Source organism: Colletes gigas, unplaced genomic scaffold, assembly GCF_013123115.1.
Source record: "Colletes gigas isolate AHSC1104 unplaced genomic scaffold, ASM1312311v1 Colletes_gigas_Sc00012, whole genome shotgun sequence".
NCBI classification, from domain to species: domain Eukaryota; kingdom Metazoa; phylum Arthropoda; class Insecta; order Hymenoptera; family Colletidae; genus Colletes; species Colletes gigas.
In genome coordinates, this window is record NW_025106641.1 from 2,197,931 (window position 1) to 2,212,382 (window position 14,452).

At 53.0% G+C, this 14,452-nt stretch overlaps 2 protein-coding genes across 3 annotated transcripts in view; one reads left to right on the forward strand and one right to left on the reverse strand.

The window, feature by feature from the left end:
• LOC122399088 (JNK1/MAPK8-associated membrane protein) overlaps window positions 1-14,452 on the forward strand; it is a 760,891-nt gene that overhangs the window by 339,930 nt on the left and 406,509 nt on the right. The gene's annotated exons all lie outside the window — the stretch shown is intronic.
• Window positions 1-14,452, reverse strand: part of LOC122399089 — a 50,535-nt gene that overhangs the window by 9,070 nt on the left and 27,013 nt on the right. Inside the window, exon 3 of the mRNA XM_043399485.1 lies at window positions 2,225-2,462. Coding sequence (XP_043255420.1) covers window positions 2,225-2,462 — 238 coding nt within the window. The remainder of the gene's footprint in view (window positions 1-2,224; window positions 2,463-14,452) is intronic.

Sequence of the window (14,452 nt, forward strand, 5' to 3'; positions counted from 1 at the left end):
GCTCTTTTCGTTCGTCGGTCGCCGGTATTTTCGAGATTCTACTATCGATATCTCGCACGTTTCCGCTCCTTCCGTCGCGTTCGTTCGGTCGGAATTCCGCGCGTTTGCGAAGGATGCGAAGGATGCGAAGGATAGGATTGTGGACCGGGTCAATAACCACTCCTCGTCAAATTTTTTCAGTAAAGTAATTTTATTTTTTCAAACTTTCCTCCCTCTTTCCACGGTACTTCAATATACATAGGACTTGTTCCGCTTTTCTTCCTTTCTCACGCTTTCGTTCGATGCTACGCGCGTTTTCTCGAACCCATCCGGGGTTTATTTACAAGACACGGATCACCGTACCGGCTACGGTAAGAGACACAATAACGACAATAAATAATAATTAATCTGCTCGACGATAATAATAATGACCATCATCGTGATAATGATTACTCGAGCGTCTATACAAATGAGAAACTTAAGTCTGATTGTTCACCGTTCACGCGGGTGCACAGCTACTCTCTGACTGTCTTTTAATACTTTTATATTAATATATACGTATATATTCTCTTTCTCGCTCGCTACTCTCTCTCGCTCTCTCTCTTGCTTCTTCGTCTCACTCTGTGTATATTATTTACAATTTTTTTTTTCTTTCTTTTTGCGAGTCTAATCTATTTACAACCATGGAGTGCATCTAGCTCTCACCGTGCTCGCACAACCGGGTGCATCGAGGCTCCTCCTCACCTCCCCCCCGGTTTGTCAATCCTCGTTTTCCGTTTTACCCGATGATTGTGCAAGCACGGCCGCGTAACAAAATAAATACTGACTAGTCCGCGCAAGTGTCTTCGCCTCGTCACCGATAGCGAGTTAAGAGGAACTGAACCAAAAGACGAAATCGTCCGGAACCGGGGAACAAACGAAATCGAACGATCGAGATTGTCGACTGGTTCTGGAATGCAACAACGTAAAGGGCGACGAGATGTCGCGCCACGCGGAGACACGCAAACGATAATCGAAATGAACAGAACCCGAAGAGGAGACGGTTCTCCGAGAAGGAACACCTGTTGTCGTCTCGGTTCGCTCGCTGACTAACCGGGAAAGACACTAAACTATCTACGACCTTACGATGGAACGTAACTACGACGACGAGTTAACACCGAAACGCGAGTGCCACGAGCTTGGGTACGTAGCTCGTACGACCCTGGAACGATCGTGGCCGACGATATCACGGGATATGTGAACCGTCTCGAGGATACCTGGAGCCACCAGATGGAGACAGACATCCGAGACAGGGCAGTCTCTACAAGAATATGTCGCTCGCGAACGACATGTGTCACGTAGTTTGCACGTTCAAATAGATATCCTCGGGTTTGCTGAGGAGGCTGTGTATCTGCTGCATCGTGCAGAGCGGACACACCTCCTCCTCGGTACCCTCGGCCACGATCCTCCTGGCCGTGCCCGGTGCCCTCCTGGAGTCCACGATGTACGAGTAACCGTCCGAGTCGATCGAGTTCGACCTGACGGACGACGAACGGAACAACCTCAGCGAGGAGGAGATCCTCAGACCGGTAGAGCTATCCGGCTGACGATGATTGCTCGGATCGCGTCTCGTGGACTCCAGGTCCGTGTCCTTGAAGTCTATGTACGAGTATCCCTCGGAATCGACAGAGGGCCTCCTGCCGTTCGCTACCTCCTCCCTATGCAAAACTCTTTGACCGGTTTGTTGGCTCTGAGGCGGTTGGAAGGCTCTGGATCGATGGGTCGGCGTGATTGGTAGCCGGGAATCTATCGGACGGCCGGAAACGCAGCCGTCGAGCAGATACTTTTCGTTGGTGAGAGCGAGCTCCGCGTCCGGACAGGTCGGGATGCAAGGAGGAACGTCGGGCAAGGGTGTCTGAGGCAAGGGTTGCCGGGTGGTGATCAGGGCGTTCTGACTGGCCAGCAGCAAGTGACTGTTCCGGAGAACGTTCCCGCCGTTCCTCAATAGCGGACTGGTCACGGCGGTGCATCGAGGAGGCGCGTGGGTGGCTATCGATAGCGGGACTTCCTGGGACTTGGCGAGAAGGGCACGCGGCGTTCGATAGCCGCCTAAGACCGCCCTCGAGGGCTTGTCCTGGACGCGTAGTATCGCCCTTGGGTCCCGGTAGTCGAGATAGTCGAGATGATGCGGCGCGGGAGGCCGTGCGCGCTGCAACTGCTGCGGCTGTCGTTCCCGCAGGCTGTGTCGCTGATCGGGATTTCGTACCTCGATCGTCGGCGCCTGGCCAGGGTGGTGGCTCGGCAGGTGATTGTGCAGCTGCGAGTGCGTCACCGGTTCCGGCAGGTCCTCGTACAGCACCGCGCCACCCGCGCTCCCGGTACCCGAGTGCGGCTGTCCCTCGGTCAACACTCGACTACGGCCACCAGCCGCCGCCACGGCCGCCGCTGCCGCCGCTCCTGCTGCGCTCTTGCACGGTAACAGGTTCTGCACTTTCCGCTTATGCCTGAAACAAAAAGTCAACCACGCTCTTAAACCACCGTACTTACACAATACGCTCAACCCGTCCACCCCCTCTCTGAACTTTCAACGAAAAATGTCAGGCCACGTAACGGAGCAAGAGGAACCATCGACCCTCGAAACTGGACCGAATAAATAGAAAGAAATTGTTTACGATTTCGTTTCGGAAAACTAGCATCGAGGATTCCACGGGCAACCGGCGAGCAGAATCCGAGAAGCTATGTTGATATTCTACTTCGTCTCGCGCTTCGCCTTCCGCCTCCTCCTATCCCTCGATCTCTCTTTTCCGTTTCCACTCTGCTCTTGGCTGCCGCTCGTCGGCACACCGGATTAGTCGGGAGCTCGTTGCAATTGTTTGTTCAGACCAGCTTTGCCGTAGCTGCAACCGAGAGCTTTTCTCAATGTAAACTTTAACGAATGGAGACCTGCCTTTGCCTATCGCTTCTGTGCCGGGCTCGACCGGGCATACATTCGCACCTTTCTCCACCGGGGTTGCACAGATTCCTGAACGTTCTTCGAGTTTTAGTCAAACAACTTTACGCGCTAGATCCTCCAGGGCGAATAAAAGGGATAATCGACCGGTCGGATAGACTGAAATTCGATGGACTACTTTCTTCCGAAAGCTGCACGCGCGTCAATTCTAAACCATTAATCCAAGATCCTAAGATCTACAAATTGCCGCTAGCTCGAGGAAAGAAACTTTCACCCTGCTTCGGTCCAGGCGTCAGAGAGCGAAGTCGAGGACGGACAAGCTTAAGGGAAGGTGGTAATAAAACGTCCCTGGTGAATGATAAAGAACCCTTCAGCAGCGCGATAATTCAGGAGAAGCATCGGGAGGGCGGAGAAAGACCAGACGAATTTTCTTCCCCGATAAAAAGACGAGACAGGAATTTCTCGTTAAGAATACCTCTATTACAGCGGGAACAGGTAGATCCTGGTTCCATCCGCCTCCCCGCGAAAACTTCTCGACGGAAGATAGAAGGTGGAAGAAGCACGATTTGCGGTACGCCGTCAATCTCGCCTTCCATCTTTCGACGTGTACCCGTGTACCCGTGTACACGAGCAGAACGGCTCACCGACGAGTCCCAGCCACGTCTACGCTTTCCGTCGGTACGCTGTTCGGCAAAGTAGTTTACCCTTCAAGTTTTAATTATCTAATTAACTCCGCCAGTTCGATAATATTTGCCTGTGTAATTAAACCGCCAACTATGGTTAACAACTTGCGGTGCACTTCCAATAGTAGGTCGTCGAGGTGAATGGCTGAGGAGAACGAGAACTCGATATCTGTGTGTATTATGGGAACAGATCGGTGGTCCCGCGGATATAACGAGCAAATTAATTGCACCACCCGAATCCATGTTCTTCGCCGCAATTTTTCGGCAAACCCAGCCGGCTTGAAATAATATCTTCGATTACCATCGGTATCGATTGCTCGCGGGACTCCAACCGCACGATATCGAAGGAACCAGGCTCGTCGCGACGAGTCGACCAGTATTCCCGACGCGAGACAATTATTTTAAGGAGAGAACAACGGGTCGTAAACGTTGGAACAAGTACTAGGAGTGCAAGGACGATGTGGAACGTGCCAACATCGATGGGCGATAACCGAAGGTTGTTTACGACCTTCGCCCTGCTTTTTTGCCATAACCGTTTATCCTTCGATAATAAATTTATAAACTGAATTTACAACAATAAACCTGGTCGATGCAGCAGGCAGTACCGCATAGTTACGACCCTAACGGACTGCTGGTTGGCCCGCACGTGCTCGGTTTCGCGTATCTCGGGCTCGGAATCTGATTACATTTGCTACGATGCGATTACGCGTAATCGCACGGTAATCGCCGTCCAAACGCGACGTAATCGTAACTGCGAGCCTTCGAAGCGTGTAAAAGCTACGTAATTAGAGCGCGATTACGCGTTATTTCACGAAGGTTCTTCTAATTTTTCTCTGTCGCGAAGTCGCCGAGGGGGCTGAAAACAGCCGGTAATTGACCGCGTCTCCGCGTTTGAAATTTCGGACTTAATTCGAGGCGCGATAGTTTCCCGAGTCCGTATAATGAAACGCAAAGACGAAGGGAAACGAGATTAGTTCGAGAGGTGGCCAGCCACGGAAAGATTATCCCGAGCGCGGGCAAAGAGCCAGTTACATCGTAAAACAGGAAGCAAAGGCTGTTAAACGAGGAGCTAGAGGGACAGGAGGTCTGGTTCCAGGGAACTAGCGGTGACCTGGCTCGCCCCGGCAAATGTCCGCCCGCGAAAGGTTCGTGGTTCGCCGTTTCTGGGTTTCACGGTCCACGGTCCGAGAGCTGAAACCATCGCGGCGGATTCACGCCGTGCCGAGTCCCGGGCACAGACACCAACGTAAACTGGGCATCCATCTTCTGTACTAGCAAGATTTCAATTTACCTAATGCCCGTCGTCTGTCAGCCATAGCGCGCGACCACACTTAGCCGTGCTCTTAGCGCTCACCGAGCGCCAACACGCTTCGCGAGCTCTCTTCCCGCTACGTGGAAACACGTTTGCGGCGATGGTCCCCCGTCATCCGACGAGAATATCCCGCCCGTGGAATTCACGATGGAGTCTAGGTGGATTTCGACCATGTTATACACGGTATCGATCCTGCTGCGACCACGGGGACATTTTTCTGTTCTTGTTCCTTGCGTCGTAAAGCGGTAGAAACGGGCCGAGTTTAATTTTTTGTTCCTCGACGACAAGATCGTTGAAACAATTGCGAACGACGCGCGGTCGCAACGTTATTCGGCGTTTGAAAGGAACGCATAAACCCGGTCGTTGGACGAATCATACCGAACCATACAAACAGTCGTAAAACGCGTACAGCATGAGAAGCACTGGGACGCTGAATGCACCTGGAACAGGCCAGTCGTGTTCGTGATCGCGCACCCGTGCTAAACACGGTATCGCGAGCTTGCGGTCGTATAACGGACCATAAAGCGCTTTGTGGAGTAGCGACCCTTCGAGCACCGGTACACGCGTTCGTCCAAGGGCTTCTCTATCCCCTGACGCGCACTTCTGTTTGTTGTTTTTTGCGAAATTCTATCGAGTTCTCGTTGGTCGGACGACGGAGTCCGTAAGTCAGCTACCAGCGACGACGGAATAACGATCGCGAGAATTGTAAACGAACGGACGTTGCACGGAGCCGCAAACTGCGGTACTCGTGAGACGCGTATCGCGCTGGATTAGCCCGGGTCTTCCGGCTCTCATTCAAGGGACCCGTGCAATCCAAGTCGTTCGTTATGGCATGCGATCCGCTGATGGAAATTCACGATGGCGTAGCAATTAGTAGTCGAGATTGAATATCAGAATGCCGAGCTATACAAGACGGACCAAGTTCTCGTCGGTTCTCCCTTCGGGGGCATCGGAAGCTCGCGTTGGGATTGCTTGCGATGGATTTCGGACCAGCCTCCGTTGCTCGCCGCCTAACAGCCTCCGCGGAAACAGACGGAAACTTCCGGACGCTCCTAATCAAACCCATTCCGGGCAGCAACTGCGCGCCTAGAATGGACATCTCTGGCTTTGTGCCCTCCGGCTACCTCTCTGCTCTATATTCGCAGCTAGATATCGTAATGATTTTTCATTAAGGTCGACGTCTATCCCCCTTCCTTTCTACCACCCCCGTTTTCTCTCGTACCGAGACGTTCCATCTCCTATCTCCTAATGGATTTCATTTAGTCATGACTGGAACCTAGTCGGAGAGGACTTCGCCGGGGGAAGAAACTCCGTCGGCCACGGCAAAGAAAGAATCGAAGCGCGAGGAAATTGTAGGTGGCTGGAGCTCGTCGACGCGTAACGAAGACGCGTGCAACGGCCTCCTTCTTTCTCTCCGACCCTTCTCCGAGCCGTTCTTCGGTCTAGCCAGCCGAAGCGAATTCGCTCTTGCTAAGCGCTGAATAGGTCATTTAAGCCGAGCTTTAAACTCGAGCTAAATTAACTGCCTTTTCTGTTTCTATCTGACACCGGCGCGTGCAGCCACCCGCGTTTCCACTCCGTTTCGGTCGATTTCACCGCTCGACTGCTGCTCGTTCGGAGTCCACGCGTCAAACGTCGTCGCTGTTTCGACCAGAAACTACCACCCCAGAACCCTACCGACTATATCGAAGCTAGGTAAACCGAAAGATCGAGCCTAAAATATTTGCCTGAGATGCAGCCTGCTTGAGATGCAGTCTCGTTTCATCCGGCGTTTCGATCTGAATTAAAGCACCCGACACGTTCCCCGAACATGGTAGTACCTTTAATTGTGATCCGCATCGCGAACGTTGCAAAGCCCCAAAAATGCCGTCGGAATATTTAGAACCGCATTAAGGTTGTTCTGTCCCGCGAATCGACCGAAACACCCAAGTTCGCGTACATGGAGCCTGGCACCGGAAGCACGAACCGGTTACAGCCGCCTCCGTACCCGGTATATAACCTCGCGCCGACAAGCGCATCGGATTTTGAAGTTTACTTGCCGCCGGAGTTTCTCGTAAGCTTCTCGAAACTACAAATTTTGCATATCAATGCGCGTGGGTACACCCAGCCTGTCGACTCGATAAACGACTTTCCACCCCTGCCAGCCCCGCTTCGGCTCCTTTCACCCACCGTAACCCGTGGGATTCTCTATTCCTCCACCCCGTCGGTAATATCGTCGCATTTCCACCCTTGTATTCGCGGATATACAGCTAGTCCCGCCTCTTCTCGAACCGAAGAGGAACCGTGTATTTGTTCGGATGAGACTGTGCAAGAAAGATGTCGCTTCCCGGGTAGGAAATCGAGCTAAAGCGAACGAGTCGAGTAACTGCGTATTTAAAGCACGCGTCCCCCCCGTTCCCCGAAGTTGTTTTCAAAACACCCACCTACGATTTCGATATGGAACGCCCCCGAGTAACTTCAACTTGTCGAACTTTATCAATCTCGCGCGGATCGCTTAACCCATTCAGCCCGGGCGTGGCGCATTACCGTTCTGAATGGGTCAAAGATAATCTCTCGATCCTTCAACATCCTTCCAAATCGTTCCTTTAGAGATCCAACTTTCGGAAAAACATGCATCCGGCTCGTTTATCTTGCTCCGAGTAACCACGCGTATTCCAACGTCCCGCAAAACCGAAACCATCCCCCGTGTCCAGCTCGTACAAGCAGGGATATTGTTTTGCCGCTATCGCAGCGGCTGTAGGTGGATACGCGCTTATCGGGAAGGGTTACCACGGCCCAGGCATTATTCCTATCCGGTCAAGTGACCTCCCACGCTGTGGTTATCGGCGACGAACCGACCCGCGTCCTCGTCGTCCATGCACGGACCCTCGCAGATACAGGACGCGTCGAGCAACGACCCCGGCCGCGTTTTCTTTCGCGATCTCGGGGATAAAGGTGAAATTAAGGGCAGAATCGATCGTGAAAGGGTTAAGAATCAGGCGGTTGCGTTTGATACAGCATCATCGAAGCTGTATAAAAGTTTTCAAGGGGAGTGGCAGGATGCTACTTAATATTTAACGGCGCAACGCGTCGACACGAAAATCTGTGGCCGCCGATACTCGAAGCACGCGAGAGCAACGGGGATGGGGAGTCGATGAAAGTCTAAAGAGAGGAAAGTAATCTCAGCCGCTGTATATAAATGCGTAGGTGTGCGCACGTGCCGCGGCGGCGGCGCCGCTTGATTGAAACACCGCGGATATTTAAATTGCGAAAGTTTACGAATAAATTTGTGGCGTCGGACCGCTTCTCGCCGGAGTTCGCCCTTCTTTTTTGGGATTTACCTAATGAGCTGGCGCGGCCACCCGTACACAAACACGGAGGAACGCAGATTGTTCTTTTATCGTTTCGCGTTGCTATCGAGCACGGGGGGAGTCTCCCTCCGATACGAGCCAGTTCGCAATTTTAATTACGCGTTGCGAACGAAGAACCAACGTTTCGAAGATCAAACGCTCTGCTCGTGCATAGATAACGGTAAACTATCGGAGGAGAATCGAGCAGTTCTTTGTCCCTTCGTCTGATCCGTTCTATCGGCGATTCGATCGACGAAGGGACACCTAGGAGCTGACCAGCGGGAGCAAGAAACTTAGTCGTTCGAGGCTAATCCGATACGCAGCTCGGGGGGACTATCGAGGATCCGCGGCGGATCAGCGAGAGAAGTCGGTAGACGAGAAGCGAGAGTTTCGGGGCGAGTCGAATGGGAAGATACTAAGAGAGCGAGAGACGTACGGGACGAGGTTGGTAAGTGAAACGGAGCTTGATTAACCAGCCGTCTGACTGCACCTCGAGTGGAGGTCGAAACACGATGGAAGCGAGCGCCGTAATGACCTCAAAGGTGCTTGGATTCGCGTGGAAGGTGTGCAGTCACGTCAGACGTCGTCTCTGGAGTTGCACAGTGTCCCTCGAGTGGTCCCCACTTGGCACAACGGAGCACATTGTGCATTACCGGAGGATAGGCACGTAGATGAAGCGGAGGATCCTTTGACGGAGGGCATTAACGTCGTTTCAAGAGCCACTAGGCTCCTTTGGATAGTTACCCTTGACCGGGAGAACGCGACCGAATCGCTTCTCTCGTTATTCTTCCCTTACAGTAACCGATCCTTCGAGGCTCTTTTCGATGGGGATAATACCGAGGGTTCGATGGACGAGGGTATCGTTGCATGGTTACCTTTCTTTCGGAAACAAGGGGATCGTTTGGAATAATATGATCGAACCTCATCGCTTAAAAGTTCGACGCTGTTCAAGAGAATATTTACGGTAGCCATTATATCCGTATTTTGTATCTTGGATTAACGCAAGAATCCCCTGCAGGAGAGAGGGATCGAGGAACGCGAAACAGGTCACTGTTTGTCGCGGCTAAAAGCATCGCCAATATTACGTGGCCAAAGTATTGGATATCGCTGCGTCTAGTTCGTAGGTCCTCCGGTGTCCGATTACGGTTTACGTCCCGAAGGAGCATCATACTCCGATTTCGAAGGATAACGCGGATCTTCCGTAGCCTCTAACGGAGATTGCCGTCGGATGAGTGGACCGTTTCCTTTTTGGCTTTCCGTTTCGCCCGCTGGTTTCCCTCCTCCTTTTTCTTTCCGTCGTTTCACCGATCGACGCGAATCGTTTTATACAAGAGAGCCCTCCGGTCGCGCGCGGCAGGATTTCGAGTCCGTTGCGTGGGACGAAATCGCGACGCGATCCCTTCGTTCTGTATTTTTGTTTTTCAATTCGCGCGGCTGGTTTTGACGTCGTCGACGCACGCTGATCGCGCTCGACGGTAGGGAGGAAATTAATAAAAATCCAGATACGGCGTATCGACGAGCGATCGTCGATTTTCATCTCGGGGACTTCCGTGGATTTTCACCGGGAGTGATTCAATCTCCGCGTCTGCACCGATGTGGGTCAAGGGTCGACCGGTTCGCTGGAAGGGAATTCGCATTTCAGGAGCATCACGTTGACGTCCTGGCAGACTTTAATCGCATCCGCAGCGTACGTTCAGCGGCCTGTCACTCGTCAGACTCGAGCCTCGAATTCGATTTGCTCGCGTTCGATCTCTCGCTCTCTCTGCCCACCGAACTCTTCGCCCGTCTCTCTCACTCCCCCTTTTCTCCGCTGAATATTCAGAAGGCGTCCGTTCGATGGATGGCTTAGCTGGCCGATAAAAAGGGGAAAAATCGGGAAGAAGAAAGGACGAGAAAAGTGGAGACTGCTGGAGGAGCGGGTATTATGCTTGGTAGGACGAGGAAATTAGCTCTCGCCAGTTTTAATATCCGTTTTATTTTATTTCGCGCGGGGATGGCCGACCGGACCCCTGCTCCTGGACGCCTCGTGTACGTATCGACGCGAAGGATCGCGCGATGAGAAAGAAGATGGTAGACGAAAGAGGGAGCGAGAGGTGCCAAGATCGACCAACCAATTTCCTACGCAAGGATTATTTTCCGCCGCGGAGAAATTTAATTTTCGCATTTACCGAACTTCACCGCCTCCCCATCCTTCGCCGGCCTTCGTAATGCAAGACAGTATCGGTCGAGCTTGAAAGAGCGGCGTCGCTTTATCGAGGCTTATCGCTTAATTAGAATTTTTAGTCGCTCGCGGAATGAATTCCGTCCGATGCTCGCAGCCGTGAACTTGTTCGCTTCGATTCGAGAGAAAAGAGCCAGGGGGTCGGGGGTTCCCGAGGCCAGCGAGATGGAAATTCTCCGAGCGAAGGTTGGTTCGCGGAATCACCCTTGCTCTTTATCCCGGACGTAAATTCGTTAAATGAATTTAAGAGACGTCGAGGAGGACCGCTGTCTGCCGGCTACCTCTCGACGTCGTTTCGCTCGCTTGTATTTCTTGAAATTACTAAATAGACCGTAACGGTCGAGGTGGGGTATTAGACGCGCAGCAAGAGGGAACTAAATCGCCTCTAAATGATCCTCCCTCTCTGTCATTCGCTCGGGCTACGACCCGGCCGCTCCGAACGACGATCTCCTTCGAAACGGGGTCAGGTACGCTGCCCGTATTCTCATTATTGCTACGCGAGGGAATAATTAAGCTGGGAAGAGATTAAGAGGCCCGTGAACGTCAGCCATTGCCACCGCCGCGGACCTTAACTCGTTCGAACAATTTTTAGCTTTTTTCAACGAGTCGCCTGCGAGTTCCAAGACTCCTTGCTCGCGAGGGTAACGTCGCACGCCGAAGACGCGTTTAGGGATGGCTTTGTCGCGAGTTCTCTGAAACTTCTGGCACGCAGAGTGTTTCGGAACTATTCGATACTTGGTTTTTTCGAGACGCCAGGAAATCGAGCCGCGTCGCGAGAACGAAACCCGACGAACGGTGCATTAACGTGAACCCAGCCAGCCTCCCCGAGAACGTTCAACCGAGTCTGAATTCGATTTTCCTTCCTATCTCGCCTCAGTGCCACGAGTAGTTAGCATAATTCTGTTTATGAAACTCCGCGAACTTTCCGCCGTCGCCTTTGCTATTTTTTTCCTCCCCCGCCCCCCGTTTCCCGCTTGTTCTCCTCGTTTCAGCGTCTCTCGCGGTCTCTTTCCTTTTTTCTCCCGTCCGTGCAACGGTGCCAGAGAAAACGCTCGTCTCGTCGCGCACAAAAGACGAGCCAACGCTTTTAATAGTCGGTTCGATGGGCGAACACGACCAACAGGAACTATTACCATTCCGCGATCACCGCCAATGAGCTGTAATTATCGATGTAATCGAATTCTATTCGAAGCCAACGCGCGCGCCAGGCATTAATTCAACCAGCGATTTGCCGAAGAACTATTCCCGTCAAATTTCCATTTGTCGCATTGTCGCGGTTGCCGCCCGACCGACAGGCATTTTCCGACGGTTCCTATGACCGTTAATTGCTACTCGACATTTAGATAAACCCGGTATTAACGTCATTCTGGTACCCGGGTACCAACTATCGAGAGTTTCTGCTCGTTGTTTATTCTCTTTAAAAGAGAAGCATTTATTTGGGCATAGATGCACGGCGTCGAAGCATTCGAGCATTGTTCGGGGCGAAGCGATCCAGTTGGTTCGTTGGGGGGTACGAAGGGGAGTCGATAACCGAAGGAATTCGAGGATCCCGGAAGACGGTCGCGTCGCGATGCGGCCCGTCAGACGTTCGCCGGCAGCCATGAATTCACCGCGGACCACAGAGAACAGAGACGAAATTGCCGGCGATACGCCAATAATTCGCGAAATGTAATTGCGCAGCGAAGGGCTGGTCGGGCGATATGCAGGTAGCCGTGCCGGTCCTTGTCCGCAGGATGGACTCTGCGGTCCAGGAAGATCCGCTCTCGGATCTCCCGCCGGTTGTATCGTTCCCCCGAGTGTGGTTCGCATACTCGACATAACATAACCGGCGTAACGTCGCATTAGCCCGCGTGCGCGCGGCCGCCAACTAATCGGCGCCGGCTCGTATTAACGCACAGGGATCCTCGGTGTATTAAACCGGGTACACGGGCCGGGCATGCACTCCGCCAGATATGCATACATACGAATACCATAGAGTCTCGCAGGTCCATCGATGCGCTTACAGTTTCCTCGCCGCGCGTACTGCACACAACGTGCATCCACTTCGCGGATATCCCCTGGACCCTGGCTGCGTATGAATATGGATGCCCGCCGGGGCTGATCGAGGCGCACCAATATACATGTATCATCGCGTTGTTCGTATTTGTCGCGTTGGTTGCTCTCCGCCGATGCTACACAGGATACACGGCGTTAATTATTTTCCGACGTAGCCGAGATACGATCTCGCGAATGGGATTGTCTCGCCAGCCCGATGCATCTCGCTTCTGATTGGGCTGAAATTTCAATGAACGCTCGACCGTTTCGAGTCGAACGTGACACGCGCGTCCTCGACGCCATTACGATCGAAACCCACGTTTTCGGGTGGTTAAGAATCTCGCGACGCGTTTCTTCGAGAGGGTCGTGATTCCAAGGTAAACACCGGGGCGGTAATTCCGGGTGCTCGTCGGGCCGTGCAGGTTTTTGTTTGGACACGGTATGTGGGTCGCTGGGCAAGTTTCTCGCAGGAGGAGCCTCTCTTCCACGGAGGCTCTCGAGGTTTTTCCGCGCCCGGCCGTTGACGCGATATTCTTCCCCCAATTACGAGCCGCGAAACCCGGGGACAAAAAGCCGACGGGTGAACGACCGTCCGCGCGCGAAAGCGTCGAGTACACGAATGAAAACGTAACGAGGCGGGTGTGCACAGTCACCGGGTGAATGGGAAGGAGTATGTCTAACGGGCCCGCGAGAATCACAGGTGCGCGGAATTAACGAGACACAGAACGAGCTACCGCGCAAAAGCGGGACAATTTTCGCTCGACGCGCGCGTCGCGTCGCGGACGATTCGACCTTCTTTTGGGAACGAGAGACGCGGAAAATCGAAAACCAGAGGGAATTAGACGCGGCGGGGGTTGCTTCTCCGACGTACTACGGGCTTGTGTACGAGGAGACAATGACGATGACGTAATTACAGCCAGTTAGGGTAATATTCCCGGTTGTGAAACTGCAATGGAATGGGATTAGAACGACGTTCTAGTCCGGCGTGTAGTTCGTCGGTGCAGGGCTCCCCAACTCTGTTAGCTGGACGCTCAAAGATTCTAACCGAGAATTCCAAACAATTTGAGAGCCGCTGGCTGCTGCCGCGGCTCGGATATATCACTGCACGGGCGGAATTACGTCTACGCGCGGTACCACCATGGAGAAGCATCCAACTGGTAGACCAAAGAGACGGTTACAGAGGGAACGGGGAATGCACGGTGCACCGCGGCTCGAGCAGCTGGCATAAGGTGCATCATTCCGGGGAACAGGATCCGTGCGCGGTGCACCGTCATAGGTGCTCCGCAAAACCAGCTTCGCGCGAATTAGGCCGACAGCGTCGTAATTGAATCGAACCGCACACTTCCACCGAGGCTGTCCTGTTCCCTCGATTCTCGTGAAACGGCCAGAAAGCACCGCCAGGTAGCTCTGTTTCTTCCGATGACATCTGCTGTTGCACGGTGAAACGAATCAACGTTACGCGTTTACAAGTTGAAGGAATACCTGGGAGGAATCGAGGAACGAAGGCAGAAAGAAGAATAAAATGTCAGAAAAGCGATTATACCGGGAGCACCGTGCGTCTAGACTGACAAGCCATTCAGGGACGCAACTTTAGACGACACCCGGTTGAATCGGCGTCACCCACACGTACAGAGAGAAATCTGGCGGGTGTCTCCGACGTCTGGGACGACCCGGAGCGCTCATCCTCTGGACGACACTCTCGCCACGTTGAATGCTGCCTCTCCTGACGGCCTGTCATCACCAATTATAATCCATTCAGGGCTGCCACGGGTTAAATTACCCATAGACTACCGCTTCCCCTCTCTGGTATCTGCTGTTACGTATACAGAAACAACGAGCATGATTCAGTGCTCGGTGCCCCTCGTCGTCGCGATCTCCCTGAACGCGTACGTCGACGAACCCCGTCCGAAATTATCCCATGACGGATGCACGAGGTGCAACTGCACGTATGCGTTTCCGGCGCGA